The sequence below is a fragment of the Dasypus novemcinctus genome, chromosome 8 (genome assembly GCF_030445035.2).
Source record: "Dasypus novemcinctus isolate mDasNov1 chromosome 8, mDasNov1.1.hap2, whole genome shotgun sequence".
In the NCBI taxonomy this organism is placed as follows: Eukaryota; Metazoa; Chordata; class Mammalia; order Cingulata; family Dasypodidae; genus Dasypus; species Dasypus novemcinctus.
Window position 1 is genome coordinate 93,433,857 of NC_080680.1, and position 23,625 is coordinate 93,457,481.

General features: G+C 41.0%; 1 protein-coding gene and 1 non-coding gene across 4 annotated transcripts in view; one reads left to right on the plus strand and one right to left on the minus strand.

Annotated features, from left to right (window-relative positions):
* The first annotated feature begins 11,057 nt into the window (after window positions 1-11,057).
* DENND1A (DENN domain containing 1A) overlaps window positions 11,058-23,625 on the plus strand; it is a 615,092-nt gene continuing 602,524 nt past the window's right edge. Inside the window, exon 1 of one of the 3 annotated variants that reach the window (XM_058302406.2) lies at window positions 11,058-11,308. In XM_058302406.2, coding sequence (XP_058158389.1) covers window positions 11,292-11,308 — 17 coding nt within the window. In that variant the 5' untranslated portion in view covers window positions 11,058-11,291. The remainder of the gene's footprint in view (window positions 11,309-23,625) is intronic. The other 2 variants (XM_058302408.2, XM_058302405.2) reach the window with 2 other exon arrangements.
* Window positions 19,683-19,813, minus strand: LOC111765362 (small nucleolar RNA SNORA44). The gene has a single exon (XR_002797737.2). It is a non-coding gene; the product is annotated as a small nucleolar RNA SNORA44 (small nucleolar RNA).

The window sequence follows — 23,625 nt, forward strand, 5'->3', positions numbered from 1 at the left end:
GCCCAGAGGTAGAGGGGTTTCCACAGGCAGCTGCCTTTTCTGAATTCAGGTTAGTTTTCACTGAGCAGTTCAGATTTTTCCTTCAAGTAGGTGAAGTCTTTCCTTTGAATGAATCAATTACGTTCAAAAAGTAAAAAATAATTTATGCATATTAGCTAATGAGGATGCTGTTCAGGATATTTTTAGCCAAACTGAGAGAGAGAGAGAGAGATAGTGAGACAGAGAGAGAGAGAGAGGTGTGAGAATGGAGCTTGGTAGAAATTGTTTTGGAAGGAAAGGCAGCTTGGGAATCAGACAGCCCTTAGCTCAAGTCCCAGCTCTTACTACTTTTGGCTGACTGCTCTGGGGCAAGTCACCTCACCCCTCTAAACCTGTGTCTTCATAAATAGAACCAACCTTTTAGGGGTACTGTAGTATTGAGGATACTGTAAATAAAACACATGGTTAGTGGTCACCAATCGTACCTATGATAATTAGTATCTATCAAATATTTATTATTGCTGGGTTCTCAGTATTTACAGATGTAATCATTTTATGCTATCACCATCCTATAAGTAAGTACTAGCAGTATCTACACTTTCCAGAAGGGAAAGGCACAAAAAAGTTAAGTAATTTTCCCTAGCAGGGCCAGGATTCAACCCCAGGCAGGTGCACCCCTAACCACAATGTGATGCTACTGTTATTGATTCTAAATGACTTTCACCATCAGCAGGCAGAGTTCACAGCAGGTTGGGTCATCATTTTCAGGAGGTCAAGTCTCCTTTGGGAATTGCAGGAAGCCATCTACAATTAAAAACAATTCTGTTACTAGACTGGGTCAGTGGATCTTCTCCTCCAAAGTCATTGCCACTCTGACCAGCAAAAACTGCCCAGATCTAGGTCAAAAAGAAGATTTGGCCCAATGGATAGGGCATCTGCCTACCACATGGGAGGTCCGCAGTTCAAACCCAGGGCCTCCTGACCCGTGTGATGAGCTGGCCCACGCGCAGCCCTGATGGACGAAAGAAGTGCCCTGCCACACAGGGTTGTCCCCATAAGGAGAGCCACCCAGTGTGAAAAAAAGTGCAGCCTGCCCAGGAATGATGCCGCACACACGGAGAGCTGATGCAGCAAGATAATGCAACAAAAAGAAATACAGATTTTGGGTGCTGCTGACAAAAATACAAGCAGACACAGAAGAACACACAGCAAATGGACACAGAGAGCAGACAACTGGGGGGTGGGCAGGGAAGGGGAGAGAAATAAAAAAATAAAATAAAGTGAAAAAGCTAGGCTCTTAATCTCCAATTGAACACTAAGGCAAATCCATCATTTCACTGTCGTTCATTTTGTGTGCTTTGATTTGTAAAGTGGGAAAAATACTAGGATTAAGACTTTAGAATTCAACCAACAAAATTTTCTGCTCACAACTAAAACACTAAAATGGTTATGTGGAGAGTTAGCTTAGGAGAAGAGGTAGATGAAATAAATAAGGAAAAATAATTAGTGGGCACACATATGGGAAAAAAGTATAAAATAAGGAAATCTATTAAGGCATTCTAAGAGTAGAGAGTGGAATGGTGGCAGAGTCCTGCACACTCTCCAGCTGACTTTCAAAAGGGTTGAGGTAAATGGTGACCATCTTCAAAATGTAAGCAAAGAACTGAGAGCCCCTGGAGTTTAGGTCTGGGCCCTATGTACAAGGCTGGGCCAGTCAGGGGGAAGTGGGAGCAGCCCCAGAGCAGGCGATTGCCAGGGGTCCTAAAAACCACATTTTGTGGTTTGAGAAGAGCCAAGGTCATGAGTTGGGAAGACAACGTGTGCCTCAAATCCTAGAGGTGAGGAGAGGAAGAATGTGGAACAAATGGCAAGGTAGTGAGCCGGAGAGCCAGAGATCTGAGGAGCAGGGGCAAGGCAAGGGGATCAGAAGGCTGGTTAGGAACATAGAAGTCCTTTTACAGGGTGTCCATCAGGTATAAGTAAGCAAGGTGGCTGAAGAGGCCACATCAAGCCAGACTCTGTACTGTCTTATCTACAGATCCTTTTATTTATATCCAGACTCCCAGGGCCAAGCATGAGGCACCAAGCACATAATAAGCCTACTGGCAGTGTTTGCCGAATGTTACACAACAGGGCAGAGGACAGGGGCTGGACCTCAGCTGGGAGCAAGAAAGAGTCCTAAGCACAGGACCTGGGACTAGGAGGGATTTGGTAAATGAATGAATGGATGGTGGATGACAGGCAACTTGGATGTCCATGTACTAACCATGCTCAGCCAAATGCACTGACTGTGTTATGAAGCCAGCAGGCAGGTACAGGTCCGGGAGCTGGAGGCAGGTGAAACTTGGGGGAGGAGCAGGCAGCTTGCTGAGGCCCTTATAAATGCTAATGAAATTCAATTCCTATTGGCATCTAAGTAAGGCTTGAATCAGTGTTTCCCCAGTCTGGCTGTGGATCTGCATCACTTGTGGAGCTTGTTAAAACACAGTGTCTGATCTTGCTTCTGAATGAGAATTTCAAGGATTGGGACACTGGACTCTATATTACAAACAAGCATCACTGGTGATGCTGATACACAAAGCTAATTGTGGGCCCCAAGGCCTTAAACCATCAGTTCTCATTGGCGTTTCTTAGAATTTGGCCTTTATTTGGTTGGTTGTTGTTAAGAAAACTGTCTTTGTGAGCTATAACAGTTAACATTGAGCCAAGACCAAATGCAAGGGTAATTTATGTACTTCTCATGTATTAGTACATTTAATTCTCATGTTGATCCTATCAGGAAGGTATTATTATGACCATTTTATAAATGAGGAAATTGAATTGGAGAGAGGTTAATAATTTGCCGAAGGTCACACAGTCAGGCAATCTGATTCCAGAGCCCATGCTCTGCACTTCCACAGGAAAAGACAAGAACATCATTTAAAACATATATATATAGCCAGGAGAGGACTGCAAAGGAATAACATACTTTTACTTGCTTTGTACTTTTTAATAATAGAAAGTTATCACCAAGAAAATTAATGTTTGATGAATTAAAGAATAAATCAGCAAGATAAAAATCATTGTATCTTAGGGAGCTAACAAATGAACCCACAATTAGGAGTTAGGTGATCAGGGCTGATGCCTGGCTCTGTCATTTACTGACTCTTTGATCTCAGGTTAAGTCACTTAATCCCTCAATATATCTGCTTCTTGACTTTTAAAGCAAGGGCACTAGGTCCTTGTATTAGTGAGCCAAAGGGGTGCTTATGCAAAATACCAGTAATTGGTTGGTTTTTATAAAGGGTATTTATTTGGGGTAGGAGCTTACAGATATCAGGCCGTAAGCATGAGTTACTTCTCTCACCAAAGTCTATTTTCATGTATTGGAGCAAGATGGCTGCTGACATTTGCGAGGGTTCAGGCTTCCTGGGTTCCTCTCTTTCAGGGTCTTGCTTCTCTCTGGGTTCAGAGTTCCTCTCTTCCCAGGGCTTGCTTCTTCCTGGGTTCAGGTTTCCTCTCTTCCTGGGGCTTGCTTCTGTTTTCTCTGTGAGCTTACTTCCTGGGGCTCCAGCTTAAGGTTTCAGCATCAAACTCCAATATCAAAACTCCAACATCAAAAAACCTCAACTCTGTCCTTTGCCATGTCTTTTATCTGTGAGTCCCCACCCCTTGTGACGTGGCCCATTCAAAGCCCTAATCATAACTCCAACATCAAAAAACCTCAACTCTGTCCTTTGCCATGTCTTTTATCTGTGAGTCCCCACCCCTTGTGATGTGGCCCATTCAAAGCCCTAATCATAACTTAATTCATGCCCAGGTACAGAGCAGATTACAAACATAATCCAATATCTATTTTTGGAATTCATAACCATATCAAACTGCTATAGTCCTCCTGATTATTGACTTGGAATTTTTAAAAAAAGTCATTTAGCTAAATTAAAATTAAATTTAAGAGAGAACCAGCAAGATGGTGGCAGAGTAAGGAGCTCCTAGAGTCAAGCTTCTGCTACAGGGCAGTTAGCAAACACCCAAAGCTCTCTGGAGCTAGCTGAAGCACCTGTTTCAGACCAGAAGACCAGAAGAGCATCCTGCAACTCCTCCTTGAAGGAGTGGAAGGAGGAGACTGCCCATCTGCAGAGAAGACTTGTGAATACAGCACTCCATGCCTCAGAGGCACAAGCCACCTCGGGAGCTCTTCTGTGGCTGGAATTGAAAGCTCCACTTCCCCAAAATGGGGGAGGAAGAGACAGACTGGCACCAATTTCAGCTACTAATGAGTAAATTCAGCGGGCTACAGTATAATCCTGCGAACAGCTCAAGTTTGAGTTTGTCTAAGTCAGAGAGAGGCTGGGAGCTGCCATCTTAACTCAGCACCTGGCACAAGGGGAAGTGGGGCGGACTGAAAATCCCAGTGCTGGTGGAGACCGGCTTCTTTCCATCCAGATCATATTGCAGTTCTAGCCTAGGCCCTAGTGCCATCTCCAGCAGGGAGGAAGCTGCGGGGACCTGCGCCAGTCTCTCCAGGAAATTACCACCTAAGCCATGGAGGCCTGTGACGATCTCCTACTCTGGCAACACGAGCCACCTCAGGAGCTCTTCTGTGGCTGGAATTGGAAACTCCATTTCCCAGAAACAGGGGAGGAGGAGACAGTTGGCTGCTGATCTTGGCCACTGATTGATAGACTTGGCTGGCTAAGAGATAACCCTGGGAACAGCTGGGGTGTGAACCAGCCCAAGTCAGAAAGAGGCCAGTAGCCGCCATTTTGACTCTGCCCCAGCCTAAGGGGAAACCGGGTTGACTGAAACTCTCAGTGTTGGCAGGAACCAGTTTCTTTCACACAGATCAGCCTGCAGCCCCTAGCCTAGGCTTCAGCCCCGCCTCTGGCAGGGAGGAGGCTGAGGATTGCACCAGCCTATATAGGAAACTGCAGGTAACTCTGGCTGGCAAAGACTGAAAATCAGAAGTCTACCAGGGCAACTGTGGTCATCTTGGACCCGCACTGCATAGATTGCTGCCCACACCTGCAGCTCCATCCCTGCCCCAGGCAGGAGAAAAAGGAATGTGATGCTTCATCAGTCTCCCTGGGCAACTACAGTCTAGGCCTGCACTTGGATTATTTCACATAGCTGTGACTCTGTCCCTATCCCTGGCAAAGGAGAAAGTTGGAAGAAGCTACATTGGTCCCTGGCATAATGAGGGCAGCTTAAGCTCCACAGCTTACAGCACCAACCATATTCTTGGCTCCTATTGTACAACCAGCAAGGGAGAAATGATAGGAAGCCCTAAACTAAAGAGAAAAACTGCACCCAGAATAAACACTCTAGTAAGCCAGATGCGAAGAAACCAACAAAAAATTATAATCCACACCAAGAATCAGGAAGATATGGCCCAGTTAAAGGAAAAAGATAAGCCTCCAGATGACATAAAGGAGTTGAGACAACTAATTATAGATGTTCAAACAAATCTCCTTAATAAATTCAATGAGATGGCTAAAGAGATTAAGGATATTAAAAAGACACTGGATGAGCACAAAGAAGAATTTGAAAGCATACATAGAAAAATAGCAGACCCTGTGGAAATGAAAAGCACAATCAACGAAATTAGAAAAAAAACATTGGAATCATATAACAGCAGATTTGAGGAGGGAGAAGAAAGGATTAGTGAGCTTGAAGAAATGGCCTCTGAAAGTGAACATACAAAAGATGAAGAAAAGAATGGAAAAAATTGAACAAGGTCTCAGGGAACTAAATGACAGCAAAAGGCATGCAAATATATGTGTCATGGGTGTCCCAGAAGGAGAAGAGTAGGGAAAAGGGGCAGAAGGAATATCTGAAGAAATAATGGTAGAAAATTTCCCAACCCTATTGAAGGACATAGATATCCATGTCCAAGAAGTACAATGTACTCCCATAAAAAAAATCCAAATAGACCAACTTCGAGACACATGTGCATCAGAATGTCAAAGGCCAAAGGCAAAGTGAGAATTCTGAGAAGAGCAAGAGAAAAGCAGTGCATAACATATAAGGGATATCCAATAAGATTAAGTGCTGATTTTTCACCAGAAACCATAGCGACAAGAAGACAATGGTCTGATATATTTAAGATACTACAAGAGAAAAACTTCCAGCCAAGAATCTTTATATCCAGCAAGACTGTCTTTCAAAACTGAGGGCGAAAGTAGAATATTCACAGATAAACAGAAACTGAGAGAATTTCTAAGCAAGACCAGATTTTCAGGAAATACTAAAGGGTGTGCTAGAGCCTGAAAAGAAAACAGGAGAGATGGGCCTGAAAGAGAGTCTAGAAATGAAGATTATATCAATAAAAGTAACTAAAAGTTTCAAAAGAGTGGGGAAAATAAGATATGACAGATAAAATTCAAATAGTCAGGAATAAACTTTACCAATAACCTAAAGCACTTGTATTCAGAAAACTGCAACTCAATGTTAAAACAAAAAAATAACTGGAAGAACATTCCATTCCATACTCATGGATTAGAAGACTAAATATCATCAAGATGTCAATTCTACTCAAATTGATATACAGATTTAATGCAATCCCAATAAAAATTCTACCAGCATTAAAGAAAAAATTGAAAACACGATCATTAAATTTATTTGAGAGGTTAAGGAGTCCTGAATAGCCAGAAACATCATAAAAAGGAAAAGTGAACCCTCATCTCCAGACTTTAAATCATAATACCTACCTATAGTGGTAAAAACAGCATTGTACTGGCCTAAAGAAAGACACAATAGACCAATGGATCCAAATTTATGGTCCAGAAACAGCCCCTCACAGGTATGGTCAAGTGATTTTTTGACTAGCCTGTCAAACTCACATAGCTCGGGCAGAACAATCCATTCAACAAAAGGTGCTGAAAGAATTGGACATCCAAAGCTGAAAGAAGGAAAGAGGACCCCTAACTCACACCTTATCCAAAAATTAACTCAAAATGGATCAAAAAACTTAAAATAGAAGCAAGAACCATAAAACTTCTAGAAGAAATTGTAGGAAAATATTTTCAAGACCTGGTGGTACGTGGTGGATTCTTAAAGGAGATAAGAGAAGGACTGAGTGGACTACTGATGTTTAATGTATGTAGAAGTTTTAATTAGCTGTACTGTAAAAGTGTGGAAATGTATAGAGTAGATGGTAACACACAGTGAGTAACAGCTAGTTTATAAAAGGGGTTATGACTGAAAAATGGTAGTCTAGTTATGTAAATGCCAATTGACAGAATGCTAGAGAATAATCTAGGAACTGGATAGCACAGTAAACCAAGAGGTGGATGAGAATTGTGGTTGATGCAAGAGTGCCCTTTGTTAGCTAGAACAAATGTATATCACTACTGCAGGTGTTGGGAATGTGGAGAAGCATGGGAAAAATACAGCTGGAGTGAGCTACGGACTGTGGTTAGTAGTAATAATATTCTTGCATCTGTGTGAAAGATGTACTGTGCCGATACTGAGGCAGTATGGAAAATGTGAGCCAAATGTACACTATGGTCATGGTAACAATCAGATGATATTATTTTATCAGTAGCAAATGACACACCACATTGTGGTGTGCTGATGGAGGGGTGTATGTGCATGATTGTTTTGTAAGTTTACAATGTCTGTCATAAAAAACTATATTTAAAAAATAATAATAGGGTGAGTTGGGGGAAAACACACTAAATGTAAGATAAGGATTATGATTAGTAGTAAGATTTTGACAATATTCTTTCATAATTTGTAACAAACGTCTCATGACAATGTAAGGTGTTGGTGGAGGGTTGATATATGGGACCCTTTTACGATGTTATACGTGTTTGCTTTGTAAGTTCACAACTTTTACTATATACTTAATTGTTTATGTATGTTCATATATAAATGATATAAAGATAATAGGATTGGTTAGGGGAAAAGTACTTTGTTTAGTAGTAATATTTTGACAATGCTCTCTAATTATTAGTTAAAAGGTTTAAAAACAATGCAAGTTATTGGTGGTAGGGTGAGATGTTATATACGTTTGATGTTATATATGTTTGTTTTGTAAGTTCACAACTATTATACACTTATTGTTTATGTATGTTTATGTATGAGTGATATATTTCAATAAATTAAAAAATATATAAATACAATTATCAAGAAAAAAATTAAATTTAAGAAAGAATACATCACAACCAAATGTACTAGGAAAAAGCTGTAACAACAGATCACTGAATCCTGACCTATAGCCATTTGTTCTACAGTTTTATACTGTATAGAACACCTTGGTGTTGCTGTCCTCCCCTCAATATACAGCCCTCTAAATTCTAAGCAGAAAGACCAAGTAGGAGTGAGGGCGAACTTGGAAACTGAGGAGCATTAAAGTGCCAGTGTGGGTGGTATCAGACACACTGTTGGATTTTTATCTGTTGGATTTGCTTACTTAAGTCTATTTTGACAACAGTCAAGAAGGCAGAGTTCCTAAACCTTTCCTCTTTACCGGAAGGTTTCAATTCCAACAATTGATTATGCTGTACTTGGCAGAGAGCTCTAATTTTATTTGAATGACTTCAGATTCCCCTAGGTTTAAAGGAATAATAAAACAATAAACCATTGAATTATAGAATTTTAGAACTGAAAAGGACATTGGAGAGAGATAATCTGGACTGATTTTCTTACTTTGTGTAAGGGAAATTAAGTCCTGGTGGAATGCAATTGCTTGCCCAAGGTTACCTAGCCAAGCATAGCCAAGACTGCTGGCTGCTTCCCATTATCTATCTTCCCCTTCTTCCCTGCAAATTACCCTTCAAACCCATCCCTTCAGTTGTGCATGTGATAGTCTGGAATAAAGTTTATATTTCCTAGCCTCTCCTACAGTGACATATGGTTGTATACTAAGTTCTAGTTAATATGATAGAAATGAAAGTGGTGTGAGCAATTCCTGTAAGGCACTTAACGATCAGAGGATCATCAGGATGGGGTATGTCCTTCTTCCATCCTGTTGCGGATTAGATGGCTGGAGTTTAAACAGCCATCCTGGACCTTGAGGTGGAGGCCGTATGTGGAGCATGGGTGAGCAATATGATAGAATTCTGGGTCTTTGGTGACTATGAAACTGTCACACCAGCTCTGGAATGTGTTTCTCTGGACCTTATGTGTGAGAGAAATAAATTTCTATTTTTTTTAAAGCCACTGTTACTTCAGCTTTCTGTTATTTACAGTTGAACTTAAGTCTAAAACACAAATAATGTAAACAATAGAGTTAGGTTGGGAACTCAGGTCTCCTGAATCCAAGTACAGGGCTATTAATTATTATTATATCAATAAAATCCAACTGTGCTGCATTTTGTTTATAATAGTTGCTGATACTGTTGAGTGTCTACTATTTGCTAGTCATTGTTTAAGTACTTTATATCATTAACTCATTTAATTCTCATACCAACTGAATAAGAGAGATGCTACTATTATCATCATTTCCATTTTATAGACAAAGAACCTGAGGCCCAAGGCCATACATTTTGTAAATGGTACAGTTAAGATTTGAGCACGAGAATATGGCTACCTACTATATTACACATTGCCTCTTATGGTGCGAGCTCCTCATCATCCTCTATACCCATTTGACAGAGGAGAAAACATAAACAGACATTTACCTAATCATTTGTTGAAAGTTTCTCTGTTAGTCAGTAGTGCAACCAGTATTAGAAGCCAGACCCCTAACTTCCAATCTGGTGCTCTTTCCTCAGACCACCCAGCTGTCTTACAGGCCACCTGTGCAAACATATAACCTCCTACCCCCTAGCCTGTCTTTCCCCTTCCAACACACACACACACACACACACACACACACACCCCACCCAGCAGGCTCTCAGACAATTTTGTGGCCAGGATGGCTACAACCTCCTTTGAAAAGCAGCCAGCTTTGCCCTTCACCAAATACCTTTGTTTTATTTATAGTCTCCTGCTCAGACTTTTGAACTGGCTATTCATTCCAGGGAAGATCTTGATAACAACTGTTCCTTGGACAGGGTTCATAGGAAACAAGTTGAATAAACACCACAGGGCCCTGCTTGTCTAGCAGCGCTTTGCTTCCAGGGGTGTTTATAAGTTGGTGTTGGTGTCCGGATGCAAGACTTTGAATTTTTTTTTAAAGGAGGTACTGGGGATTGAACCCAGGCCCCTGTACATGGGAAGCAGGCACTCAACCACTTGAGCTATGTCTGCTCCCCAAGACTTAGACTTTGAGGTTGCAGTTTGGACATTTTCACTTAAAAAAATCATAAATGTTCACCCTTTGCCTTCAATAACCTCAGGACATAGGCACAAGAGAAAAAATATGTTTAACAAGAAGGTGACTTTCCTACTTTACCTTTTTGCTTTTTTTGCTCTTTGTCCATCAGAGGACTTAGAACCAGTTACTGTAGTGACAGGGATGCGGGTGAGATACTCCATGAACTTGCAAGGGCTGAAAATTCAATTTAACTGAAAATCGTAAAAAGGAAAAGAAAAAGAAGAGAAAGAGGGATGAGTAGGAGGCGCAGGAGGAGAAAGTGTAATTTCAAGTGACCCATGAGTCCATTGTGTCTTCTAATTTGTGGGGTGGGCCAAAGTTGCCACCCTAAAGCATAATTATGTCACGTGTCGTTAACCTGGATGCTAACCTAGGCTTCACCAGTTCCTAGCTATGGTTGGAGGGATTGAAACCCCGGAACCTTGTACTTGCAAGCATGTGCTCAACCACTGAGCTACACCCGCTGCAAAGATATGGAATTTTCAGAAAGAAAATTTGTGTCTTCATCGTGACCTGAGTAGGAGGTATACTGTCTCCAAGCGAGAGTTTCGGGGTGGGAGGACTCCATAGGGAAGGAATGGGTAAAGATTTCTGTGGTGGGCCCTGGGGTCTCTATTGGATTAGGGTCTGTACAACGGGGGTTGTTGGCTGAGGTAAAGGAACCTGCAGCGGGAAGCCGAAGTGATCCCGGGCAGCATGCGCAGTCATGGGCCAACGCAGGGCTCCCGCCCGCATGCGGACCCGCCTCCAGCGAGGGGACTACACTTCCCAGGAGGCCCCGCGGGCGGTTGCGCGGGAGGGAGGGGGCGGCGATGTGAGAGGCGGAGGGGGCGGCGCGCGCTCGGTACGCGCGCTGGCGACCATGGCGTTTGCCCCGCTGGAGCGAGTACATTAGCCCCCGGAGGCGGCGGCTGCGGCGACGAGGGAGCGAATCTCGAGCGGGCGGGCCCCACTCTGAGGGAAGGGAGGAAGGGGCGGGGAGAGCGCCAGAGGGAGGCCAGTCGGCCGCGGGCGGGCGGGCAGCGCAGCGCCGACGGGGCCCGTGGGCCCATGAGGAGGCCCGGGGACCATGGGCTCCAGGATCAAGTGAGTGCGGCCGGGCCGGGCGGAGCCGGGCCGGGCGCGGGGCGGCGAGGCCGGCGAGGCCGGGCGAGGGCTGCAGGCCGCGGGTCGCGCGGGTGACTTGTTGCCAGGAGCGGAGGGGTACCTCGGGAGACGCTGGGAGGGGGTGGTTGCCATGGCGATCCAGGGAGGCGCGAGGTCGGGGTGCACGTGCGGGTGAGAGGGTGCCCAGTGATTAGGAGTTCCTTCAACCTGAGGGCGGGAACAGTTGAGATTACAAGGTGGCCCCCTTTCCGGTTTACACAGAGCCCCTGGAAATGGTCATACAACTATTGGGGGCAGGAAATCATAGAAAGCAACTCCCCAAATAAGTGTGTTTCGCCCCTCCCCCCGTCAAGTTAGGAGGTCTTGGGAGGTCGCTGTCTGTTTGCCTGAGGCCTGCGGCCCCTGTAGAAGTCGCCTGAGGTTTTTAGAGGGAGGCACCCCTTACGTATTTAAAGTCCTGGGGAGGAAGGCCTTTCTCCCTCTTCTAAACCCTTTTATCTGTAAGAGCTAGGGCAGAAGGATCTAAAGGCAGATATCTTTGGGGTGTAACCGAGCACCTGATACTTGATAATCTTTGGAAAGGTTTTGTAATCGAACCTAGAGAATTCCTGCCTTCCTTCACCTAGGGGCTCCGGTGGAGAGTTAGTTTCAGGAGGAATTTGTTTATACATCTAACTTCAGAACCCTTTGAAACACTGTTGCCCTCTAGATTCTAGATGCAGAAGTTGACTTTGGAGTGTAGAACTTTTATGCTGTCATATTGGGTGTGTTGCTGTGTACTCTATCTCCCTTCCCAACCAGGTCCTCTTCTGGCCTCTCCCTTCCTCAGCCCCAGAACATGAGAATGTTTTATCTCTAATTACTAACAAATGTTCAGTTTTTTTCTATGACTAATAGAATTATTTAAGGACATTTAAAAACAAAGTTGACAGCATAGATTTTTTCTTAAAACAGCTTTCCTAAGACACTCTAAACCCTCTTGGAAGAAAGTCTGTGGAATGTGTTTGTCAGCATTTTGAGATTTGTGCCTAGGGAAGTTTGAAAGGGGAAGGACTGTAAGGGCAAAATCTAATAAGTATTCAAATATTGCGTCTCATGTCCAGGTGCTGTCCATGCAGTGTGACCCTTGCCCAGCCTTGCAGTACCAGAGTGGCTTAGGCTTTCCACTCACAAAATATGTCTAATACGTGCTGTAGCAGTCCTGAGACATCTGCTAAATGAAACTAGAAAAGTTTGCTTATGGAAATGAAATTGAGGAGTTGGAGGAGCATGCTGTTAATTGTTTATTTTTAAAAGTTAAAAGTTAGAAACGTGCTCTAAGCGAGCTTAAAAGTCTGGAAGGTAAATTGACATAGTTTGTGAAACATTGGGATTAAAGAGGCACTCCAAGTTTAGCTGCTGCTACCAAGCAAGAGTTGTAAACTTGGATTTCAATAGCTCTTAGAAAGACTTTCTAAAAGCCACCCTAAAGTTGCAGAGTATGCTTGTGAATATGCTTATCTTTCTGGTTACAGAGAAGTTCAAAGACTTGCCTGACAGGAGGAGTCAGTGTCAGAATCAGCATTAAAATCCAACAAGTAGGAGTTCAAATGATTAGGCATCAAGTCTCTCTTGCTCTTGGATGTAGGAAGTTGACAAATATATTTGTCAAGTTTTGTGGAACCCATCACTGTAATGTCTGAGCACTTGAGCAAGGGAATCTTACTAAAGCATGAAATTGTATTAAGCGTGAAATTAGTGCAAAGAATAGCCTTTGTGATCTTGAAACTAGACTGCTCTGTGATAAAAACAGGCTTGGAATTTATGTTAGCTTTACTTGTATGACTAAAAGAGAATATTAAGAGAGAACTTACGAAAAGTAGTTGTGATTTATAGTGACTGTGGATTATACAATTTCTGCAGCTAGGAATGGGATGGACATGGGGCAAGGAAATCATCTGCTTAGTCCCTGCCCTGGTCGCTGCAGCTGACATTCCATCCTGCCCAGGGCAGATCAGACTTAACTCAAGGTGCTCTCCCAATGGAAGTGCGGGTTCCACTGCATAGGATCGTTTTAGAGAGAGGGGAACTGAGAGCATTCCAGGGCCCCTCCGAGCAGAGCACTACAACTGCTTGTGTTTTCTCTTGTTTTTCTGTGATGCTGTGTGGCCCATGGTGTGTTGGAGTATTCCCAGGCTTTGGAAGTTCAAATTATGAAGTTTAGACTGGGTTCAAATTCCGCTCTCTTGTCCACTAACAGAAACTTGCACAGATTACATTGCCTCTTTCAACTCCAGTTTACCTTATGGTAAATGGGAAAGACTATGTTTCAGAGCCCACCTGAATGCCAGGCCGATATGAAAAATTCAGTAATTATTGGGTTTTTTTTTGTACCTTTTCTATTAAAAGACTTAGAACATCAGCCTAATCCAGCTGGTTTATTTAATACCAGAAATGTCAGAGAAAGCTATGTTTCAGGAAATGGAGAAGAAAGTTGGTGATCAAGGAATTAGACTGTTAACCTGCAGAGCAGTATTTAACATTGTCTCATTATTAAAAAATAAAAGCTGATTGAAAACAATGCTGTGTGTAATTGTGAAGCTGGTGTCTGTTGGATGATCATAATAAAGCATTTGAGTAACTAGGCACAGTTATTGAGATTTAGTGCTTGATCAAACTTTCAAGTTAAAGTTGGTTGAGCACAGTCTCTGTGCCAGGCACCATGGTAATGCTTTACATGAACCATTCATCAAATCCTCACAACTCTCCAATGACGTAGGTACTACTATTTATTAACCACATTGGCAAATAAGAGAATAGGAGTTTATAGGATTAAGAACAGATGCCATCCCCAGGAGAATCCTGCCCTGATGCTAGTTCCCTCTCTGTGTAACACTCCCTCCCTCCCCCGTCCCCCCGTCATCTGTCTTTCCATGTCCCCTTGTGTTGATCACTGTCATAGTACTAAGTCTATTTCCCATACCAGGCTGAACATAAACTTCTTGAAAGCAGTGACTGTCTTACTTGTTTTTGAGTTCCTCTGTAAGGCCCAATATCTGGCACATGGTTGTCTAGGAAGAGTTTTTAGATTAATTTAAGAAATATGTTAGGATATGCATTAGGATCCTAACTCAGTCTCTGAATTCTCTGAATTTGCTGAGTGTACACAATGTTAAAAGAACAATTTGCTATTTGGACTCCTAACGAGATAGAGTTTTATGTTTTATATGTTTTGTGTTTTATATTGCCCTGCTCTAGGCAGGCAGTTCCTTACTTTTACTAAAGAGTGTTTAGTCCATGTTCATTTTGGTAAATGAACATTGCTTTGCCTCAAACCAAATATCTAGTTGACAAAAGAAAAAGGAGCTCTCCAGAAGAAAGAGTAGTAACCTAGAAAGCTGCTAAACCTTAAACTGAGCAGACATTTATCTAGAGGGATAAAAGAAGTGATAACTGATACTCTTCGATAGGTAAGTTTAAATCTTATTTAGTGTTTGAGTGTTACCAGTCGACTGAAGTGTGGTTAATATGAAGCAATTTAACTAATAGTGCAGGCACACAACAGGAAACTGGCAGTTCAATATCACTTGTGGTGACATCATAGAAATTATTTCCAGGTACCAAGTGCAGAAAGTGGATTTGTAAGTAATTGAAATAAGTATTTTAAGTCCATTTGAAGCAACCTGACATATTTATGGACTCAGAGGAAGCATACTCTTGAGATTTGAAGGCATAAAAACAGGGCAGGACAACTGATTTGGCCTTATGGTGATGGTTATTCTGCATTTGTCTGTATATCCGTCTTCCATCCCTGCCAGACTGTGACCTCTGAGGTTGATGACCAAGAAGTATATCTGTTACTCATTCACTGACCTACTATAGCACTACGAAGAGTGTCAAGCCCATATTAAGTGCTCAGTAAATGGTAACCATTATTGTCATTATCATTATTAGTAGTAGTACTATCTTGTGTGCCTGGCAGTATGCTAAGTAAGTACTAGGGACACAAACAAGAAAGGATTTGCTCTTTAAGGTTTTCCAACGTGGTAGTAAGACAAATGCAAAACAGAAATACCTTCCAAGCCACCACCCTCCTCCTTCCCTCCACCCCCCTACCCAAAAAAAAAAAAGAAAAACCACCAAGTATGATAAAATAATTGCTATGGTGGAGGTGCAGCCAGTGCAGCCTTCATTTCACAAAGAAATTAAAGAGAGACTTTGTCTTCCCAGGCAGGTCAAGGAAGGAGGGCTTCATCAAAGAGGTGTTTTAGCTGAGACAGAAAGGAGTAATAATAGAAAAGTGTACAGGTGGTGGTGGTAGCATTGATGATGGCAGCATTGATGATGGCAGAGGGAGCAGTGGTCTGAGGACATGGCATATAAGGGAAATAAAAATATTAAATACCATTTTTTGGGCACGTAAATGCCAGGAATTGTGCTAGACGTTGGGAATTGTAATGATGAACAACACAGACTTATTCCTACTCTCATGGTGCTTATTGTCTGGTGGATCTGACAAATAGAAAACATGTATGTTCACCTAAAGTTATGGTAAAATGGCTATGCTATCAAGGAAATGATGCTGAGAGCATCTGTCCTGTCTTTGATATAGTAGTGAGGGAAGGCCTCACTGTAGAGATGACATTTGATCCTAGACCTAATGGTTAAGAAGGGTTTAGTCATATAGAGAGACTGGGCATGACTTTTCTTTCCACGCAGAGAGTAGAGCATCTACAAAGACCTTCAGGTAAGAAAACCTGATACATTTCAGGAACTGGTAGGCCGGTGAGTTTGAGTAGTGACTCATGACAGAGAAACTTGAGGTAAGTTCAGAGAGAGATTGGGGCCTGAGCAATTTGAAAACAGCTTTATTGAAGAATAATCCACATATCATAAAATTCACCCTTTTAAAGTATACAATTAAATAGTGTTTAGTATATTCCTAAAAGTGATCAATCACCACTACTTAGAGAACATATTTATCCCCCAAAGAATCCCTATACCCATTAGCAGTCATTTTCTACTTTCCCCCATCCCCTTCCATTTCCCTAGTCTTAGGCAACCACGAATCTGCCTATTTGTATTCATTTTGCCTATTCTGGGCATTTCATATAAATGGAAGCATACAATATGTGGTCTTTTGTATTGGCTTCTTTTATTTAGCATAATATTCTCAAGGTTCATCCGTGTCTGCTATATGAGTATTTTATTACTATTTTATGATTTTTTATTGCTGAATAATATTCCATTGTATGACTATACCACATTTATCCATTCATCCGTTGGTGGATATTTGGATTATTTCCATTTTTTTTTCAAATATAAATAATATAGCTATGAGTATTCATGTACATGGTTTTGTGTGGACATATGTTTTCATTTCTCTTGGGTAGATTCCTGGAAGTGGAATTGCTGGGTCAAATTGTAACTCTATTTTTAACATTTTGAGGGATTGTCATACTGTTTTCCAAAGCAGCTGCACCACTTTTGTATAAATTAGTATTTTAATTTGGTTTTGATTGGCCCAAATGAATTGCATAGAAAACAAAAGATCAGAGTAGACAGAGTTAGTTACATTTTTCAGAAGAGGTGGGACTTGAACTGAGATTTGGAGAAGGGAGGAGGGATTCCCAAAGGAAGAATTGTGGAAATTATGTTACTTGAGAGTGGGGGTAAACTCTCTTTTTGTTTTCAAGTATAAGAAACAACCTTGGCCTCTTGAGCTAGCTATACAGCAGTCTTTTCCTTTCTTTTCTCTTTCTTTGTTTTTAATGGATTCCTTAAATGATCCAAAAAACCAAGATAGGCTTGCTTTTTCTTGATGCCTGTTGTATAGCACAACTGATATATCTCCCTGCTATGCGATGAGACTAGGAGTTTAAATGTGACTTTGCTAGGATTTACCCTTCTAATGCTTCTTCTCTTTGTCCCTCTCTCCACTACAGTGCCCTTGCCCCAGTCCCCATAGGAGACTAAGGAAAGAGTTGGGGTGATGGAATAACAGATGTTCCACATTAATGCAAGGTGTTGGTGGTAGGGAATCCTATATTTTAGGCATGATCTCTAAATCCACAACTTCTCTAATAAGGAAAAAGTCTCATTGGAGACCTGGGCTTTCCATTATTAATGCCTACAGTCAGCCACTTGAATTTTCAAGACTTTTGCAGAAAAATGTATTGTTGCTACTCCATTTTGACTTCAGCCAATGCAACCAACTTGTATGGGGTTTTATCGCAGATAGGTTGAAACAGGGAAGGAAAAAAACCTTAAGGAAGTATGTTTTTACTTATGCACTTAAATCTGTGAGTAAACTCCAGGTTGGAATTCTGGTTGCAGCTCAGAGAAGTTCATCCTTTTTCCTGTTCCTGGGGGAAAAATAATCTGGATTTGTAACATCCTTTTTGCTTAAAACATTTTGTTGGGAAATGGAAAGATAAGAAAGAAAAATAAACAGAAGAAAACAAAACATAGTTGGTCTCCCATTTACTGGAATCCAGACCCATGAGAAGCCAAATGAATGGTCAAAATATTTAAGTTCCTAATAGGAAAGATAGGTTGTATTCCAAAGGTTGATTTGTAATTTGGTTATGGGCATTTAGAATCCATTTTTCTCTTAGAGATAAGGTTATATGTAAATCAGTGGCTTTTAAAGATAAGGCAGAGGGAACTGTGAGTGCAAGACATGGGGAGATAAAATGTATAGCTTAATACAGAATATGTGGATAAAGCTTACAGAAGATGAATTTGGAAAAGCAGGTTGAGCCATGGGGAAACTCCTGAAGCATGAGCCATTGAAAGGTTTTGTGTTGGAAATACAAGACAATCAGATTTGAGTTTTTAGAAACATTACTCTGCAGCAGTAGTTTAGAGCATTGATATCCCTGGCTTGTGCAAGATGATCCACTGGGGTGTGAGAAGAATATATTAGAATTTATATTTATTTTTATATCAACTTTCAAAATATCTATTTTTATGTTTTCTAATGCATATTTAATATAGTAGGCTATCTATAAAATTTATGAATGTACATATCCGATGTATGCTCAATCTTTTTACTGATAGGAAGGAATGCATGTAACAGTATTGGAGGCCACTGGATTATGAAGCTGTGTAATCGTTTATACTGCAGAAGATGAAGGCCTGAAGAAAGGTTTTGATGGTGGAGAGAAAAAGGATGGATTTGAGAGATTTTTAGCTCGAATTGACAAAACTCGGTGACAAATTATAAGAGGCAAGAGAAGAATCAAAGATAACCGGGCAAGGTTAGGAAAGATATAAATGGGTGCTTGCAAGGTGAGGGCTGGTTATATAATGTTTGCTTTTCTGAAGAATAGGCATTGGGAATAGGCATTTTAGTCTGTAATGAGAAAGGAAGGGCTCTTTAAGTGTCCTTTAGTGATTATGGGCACTTTGTTGGATAAGTAAAACTCAAAGTAGGTTGGATCAAGTTGCTAAAAGGGAAATCTGTCCATGTTAGATTTTTAGAGGGAGAGAAAAACTTCTGAATTCACATTAGCCACAGGAAAAGTTTCAGGGATCTTACATTGATCTAGGCTAGGCTGTTTGAATAAATGGGAGGAAGGAAACTAGTCCTAAAGCAGGTACTGTTTTAACTCCAAGCAAACAACAGGGCACAAATGGAGCTGGAAGTGTGTGTGTGTGTTAGATACCTGGGTTGAGGCCGCAGAACTATACATAGTCCCCACCTGTGTTCTAAAGTTCTGAGCCTCAGTTGGTTTCACTTATAAAAGGAAGGTAATAAATTCAGTTTATAGGGGGTTGCTGTGAGACTTAAAAGAGATTTTGTGTCAAAAAGCCCTCAGCAGAAAAATGATTGTTTAGTTAATGGCAGCTATCATTAATATTACTTGGAGAGGACAAAGCACAGTTGTCTGAACAATCTGGAGTTAAAGTCAGAAGAAAGCAAGTGTGTTCTTTTATAGTGATGTAGTGTTTTTTTTTTTAAGATTTATTTATTTATTTAATTTCCCCCCCTTCCCTGGTTGTCTGTTCTTGGTGTCTATTTGCTGCGTCTTGTTTCTTTGTCCTCTTCTGTTGTCGTCAGCGGTACGGGAAGTGTGGGCGGCGCCATTCCTGGGCAGGCTGCACTTTCTTTTCATGCTGGGCGGCTTTCCTCACGGGCGCACTCCTTGCGCGTGGGGCTCCCCTACGCGGGGGACACCCCTGCGTGGCAGGGCACTCCTTGCGTGCATCAGCACTGCGCATGGCCAGCTCCACACGGGTCAAGGAGGCCCGGGGTTTGAACTGCGGACCTCCCATATGGTAGACGGACGCCCTAACCACTGGGCCAAAGTCCGTTTCCCTGTAGTGTTTTTTTTTTTGTTGTGTTTTTTTCCCTTTTTATTTTTTCTTGAGGCATAGGCAAGCTGAGTGGCAACTGCAGGTATTATGCTGACCTGAGCTGTTGAAGTCCCTCCACGTTGCTCTCACATGATGTTTTAGATTCCTTGGTCACAATCAGCTATAGACCTTGGAAACATGCTGTGTAGTGATGTAGTTTTTGTTTTTGCTTTTTTATATATAAAGTATTTCCATCTTCTCTGTGAGAATGTTAGGATGATGTGTAGTATATTTTACTGAATTCATTGGAGGGATTGAGATCCGGATAAATGCTAAGTATAATTCTCTATTTTTAATTTGGAAAAATATATGTATTTTTGAAAATATCTCATTCAGACAAACTCATTTGCCAAAAATACATAATCAGTTGTGTCTTCAGAGTGATAGCATGAGAAGGTTGCTGAGAAGTGTCTGGGCTCAACCACAGTTTCATTATCAGTTATCAACGTCATTTTATGTGTTTACAATAAATGTATAAATATATACATTTATATATTATAAAATATGTTATATACTTATACATTATTCCAATGTACATACGTATAAACACATTTTTGTTCAGTTTAAAAACAATTTATTGAAGTATATCATTCATGCGTGAACATACATAAAGTATATAGAAAAAATTCTGAATTTACAAAACAAACATGCATAACATCATATAGGGCTCCCATACATCACCTCATCACAAATACCTTGCATTTTTATGAAACATTTGTAGCAAATTATGAAAGAATCAGAAAAAAATACTGGTTGGGGAGAAAGGACGCCTATAGTCTATTAAGGGAGATAACAGGAACATGTCAATAACTAGTATTATAACTTTTAAAAATATTTTATGCCCTTTTTTTAACAAATCAATTTTATTGATACATATTGAAGTATAAATCAATTTAAAGCATTCGATCAATAGTATTTCGTATAATCACACAATTGTGCATTTATCACTTCAGTCATTATTAGAGCATTTTTATTATGTTAATAAAAAAAAACAAAAAACAGACAAAAACTTATCACCTCTCAATCTCTCTGTGCTTTCCCTGCTGTAATAGTTGCTATTCTATTTCTGTCTCTCTGATTTAATTGTATTTATATTTTGTAAAAATTGTCTTATATATTCATATTACCCATGTTTGTATTTCACATGAAGTTTCACTGTTATAGTCCCATGTTACATTTTTCAGCTTTCCTTCTATAATATACATGTCCTTAGACTTTCTCTTTCAACTACTGTCATATAATATAATAGCTCTGCTAGTTGCAAACACTTCTATTCATTTCCAAAGATTTACAATCAACATTTTTACCAATTCTGCATGGATTAAACTCAGCTTTCCATTCTCTACCCTTCTTCTATTTTCTGGTGACCTGTATTCTGGTTATTAACTCCATGAGTTTACACAGTGTATTTAGTTCATAGTAGCACAGTCATGCAGTATTTGTCCTTTTGTGTCTGACTTGCTTCACTCAACATAATGTCCTCCAGGTTCATCCATGTTGTCATATATTTCACAACTTCATTTCTTCTTATAACTGCATAATAGTCCATCACCATAAAACACCGCAATTTGTTTATCCCTTTGTTGGTTGATGGACAGCTGAGTTGTTTCCATCTTTTGGCAACCATGAATAACACTGCTATGAACATCGGTGCACAGATGTCTGTTCATGTCATTACTCTCAGTTCTTCTAGGAATATACCTAGTAGTGTTATTGCCAGGCCTCATGGCAAGTCTATATTCAACTTCCTTAGGAACTGCCAGCAGCCCTCTGTGGTGGTATACCATTCTACATTTCCTGCCTCTCCACATCATCTTCAACACTTGTAGTTTTCTGACTTTTTTTTTTTTTTAAAGGTTTAATTTATTTCTCTCTGCCCCCTCCCCCACCATTGTCTGCTCTCTGGGTCCATTCGCTGTGTGTTCTTCTGTGTCCTCTTGCATTCTTGTCAGCTGCACTGGGAATCTGTCTCTTGTGTCATCTTGCTGTGTCAGCTCTGTGTGATGCTACTCCTGGGCAGGCTACGTTTTCTTCGCACAGGGCAGTCCTCCTTATGGGTCCCACTCCTGGCGCGTGGGGCTCCCTTATACAGGGACACCCCTGTGTGGCACGGCACTCCTTGCACATATCAGTACTACGCATGGGCCAGCTCACCACATGGGTCAGGATGCCCTGGATTTGAACCCTGGACCTCCCCTCCCATATGGTACTCTATCAGTTGAGCCAAATCCACTTCCCTTGACTTTTTAATAGTGGCCATTTTAATAGGTGTGTAATGATATCTCATTGTAGTTTTGTTTTACATTTCCCTAATTGCTAGTTATGTTTAACATTTTTTCAGGGTTTTTTTTGCCATTTGTGTTTCTTTGGACAAATGTCTATTCAAGTCTTTTGCCCATTTCCAAACTGAGTAATTTGTCTTTATTGTTGAGTTGTAGTATCTCTTTATATATTATGGATATTAAACCCTTATCAGATATGTGATTTCCAAATATTTTCTCCCATTGAATTGGCTGCCTTTTCAACATTTTGACAAAGTCCTTTGAGATGTAAAGGTGTTTAATTTTGAGGAGGTCCCATTTATCTATTTTTTCTTTTGTTTCATGTGCTGTGGGTATAAAATTTAAGAAATTATCACCTACCACAAGATCTTGAAGATGTTTCCTACATTTAGTCTTCTAGGAGTTTTATGGTTGTTGCTTTTATGTTTAAGTCCAGATCCATTTTGAGTTAATTTTTGTATCAGGTGTCAGGTGGGGGTCCTCTTTCTTTTTTTTAGATATGGATGTCTAGTTTTCCCAGCACCATTTGTTGAATAGACTGTTTTGGCCCCGCTGGGAGGGCTTGACAGCCTTGTCAAAAATCACTTGACCATAGCCGTGAGGTTCTGTTTTTGAGTTCTTAATTTGGTTCCATTGGTCAATCTATCTGTTTTTATGCTTGTACCATGCTGCTTTTACAGCTGTAGTTAAGTAATATGCTTTATTGTCAGAAAGTGAGAGTCCTCCAACTTTTTTCTTGTTGTGTCATTTTGTTGCGCTCGCTCACCATGCCTACCTGTCACGCCAGCTTGCTGTCTTCTTTAGGAGGCACCGGGAACCTCAGCTTCCTGCTTTGTTGCGTCTCCCACTATGTCTTTTCGTTTTGTGTTTCTTGTTTTGTCAGCCCACCATGCCTGCCTGTCACGCCAGCTAGCTGTCTTCTTCAGGAGGCACTGGGATCCGAACCAGCGACCTCCCATGTGGTAGGCGGGAACCTAGTCACCTGAGCCACATCTGCTTTCCCTATTGTCTTCTTAATATCCTTTATCTCTTTAGTCATATTTTCCTTCAATTCTTTGAATTGATTTAGGAGATTTGTGTAATTGTCATTGATTAGTTGTCTTAAATCTTTTATCTCATCAGGATATTTAGTTTTTTTCCTTTGACTGCACCATCTGTTTCCTAGTATGACTTGTAATTTTTTGCTAGTGTCTAGGCATCTGAATATGTTGGTGAATTTACTGTGATGGTCAGTTTCTCTCTCTTGCCTAGTGTTTTGTTGTTTTTTTTTCATTCACAGCTCTTTAATTTTCGGTTCAACTTATTCTGAGTCTTTAAAATTGCCCAACTTAAGTTATTGAAATTGGCCAGGGACTCACTAATGGGGCACAGACTTTTTCCCAGAAATTGGGGCTAAGGAGAGACCTAAAAGCAGTTTCTCTTCTTGTGATTTCCTAGCTGACCAGTCGATGGTACTTTTTGGCGACCCTTTCCAGGAAGGTGTTTCTTTCAACCTCTGGTTTTCTTTGCTTCTGGTTTCGCCAGAGCTGAGATTGAAAGCTGCTTTTCTGGCCAAATTCACTGAAGAGAAACCACTTTCTACTTTCTGATGCACTCTTCCTCTTCACTTATATTAGCCCATAGGGAGGAAGATGTGTGTTCCCCTCTCAGTTGGCTCCTGTGAGCCAGGGTTTT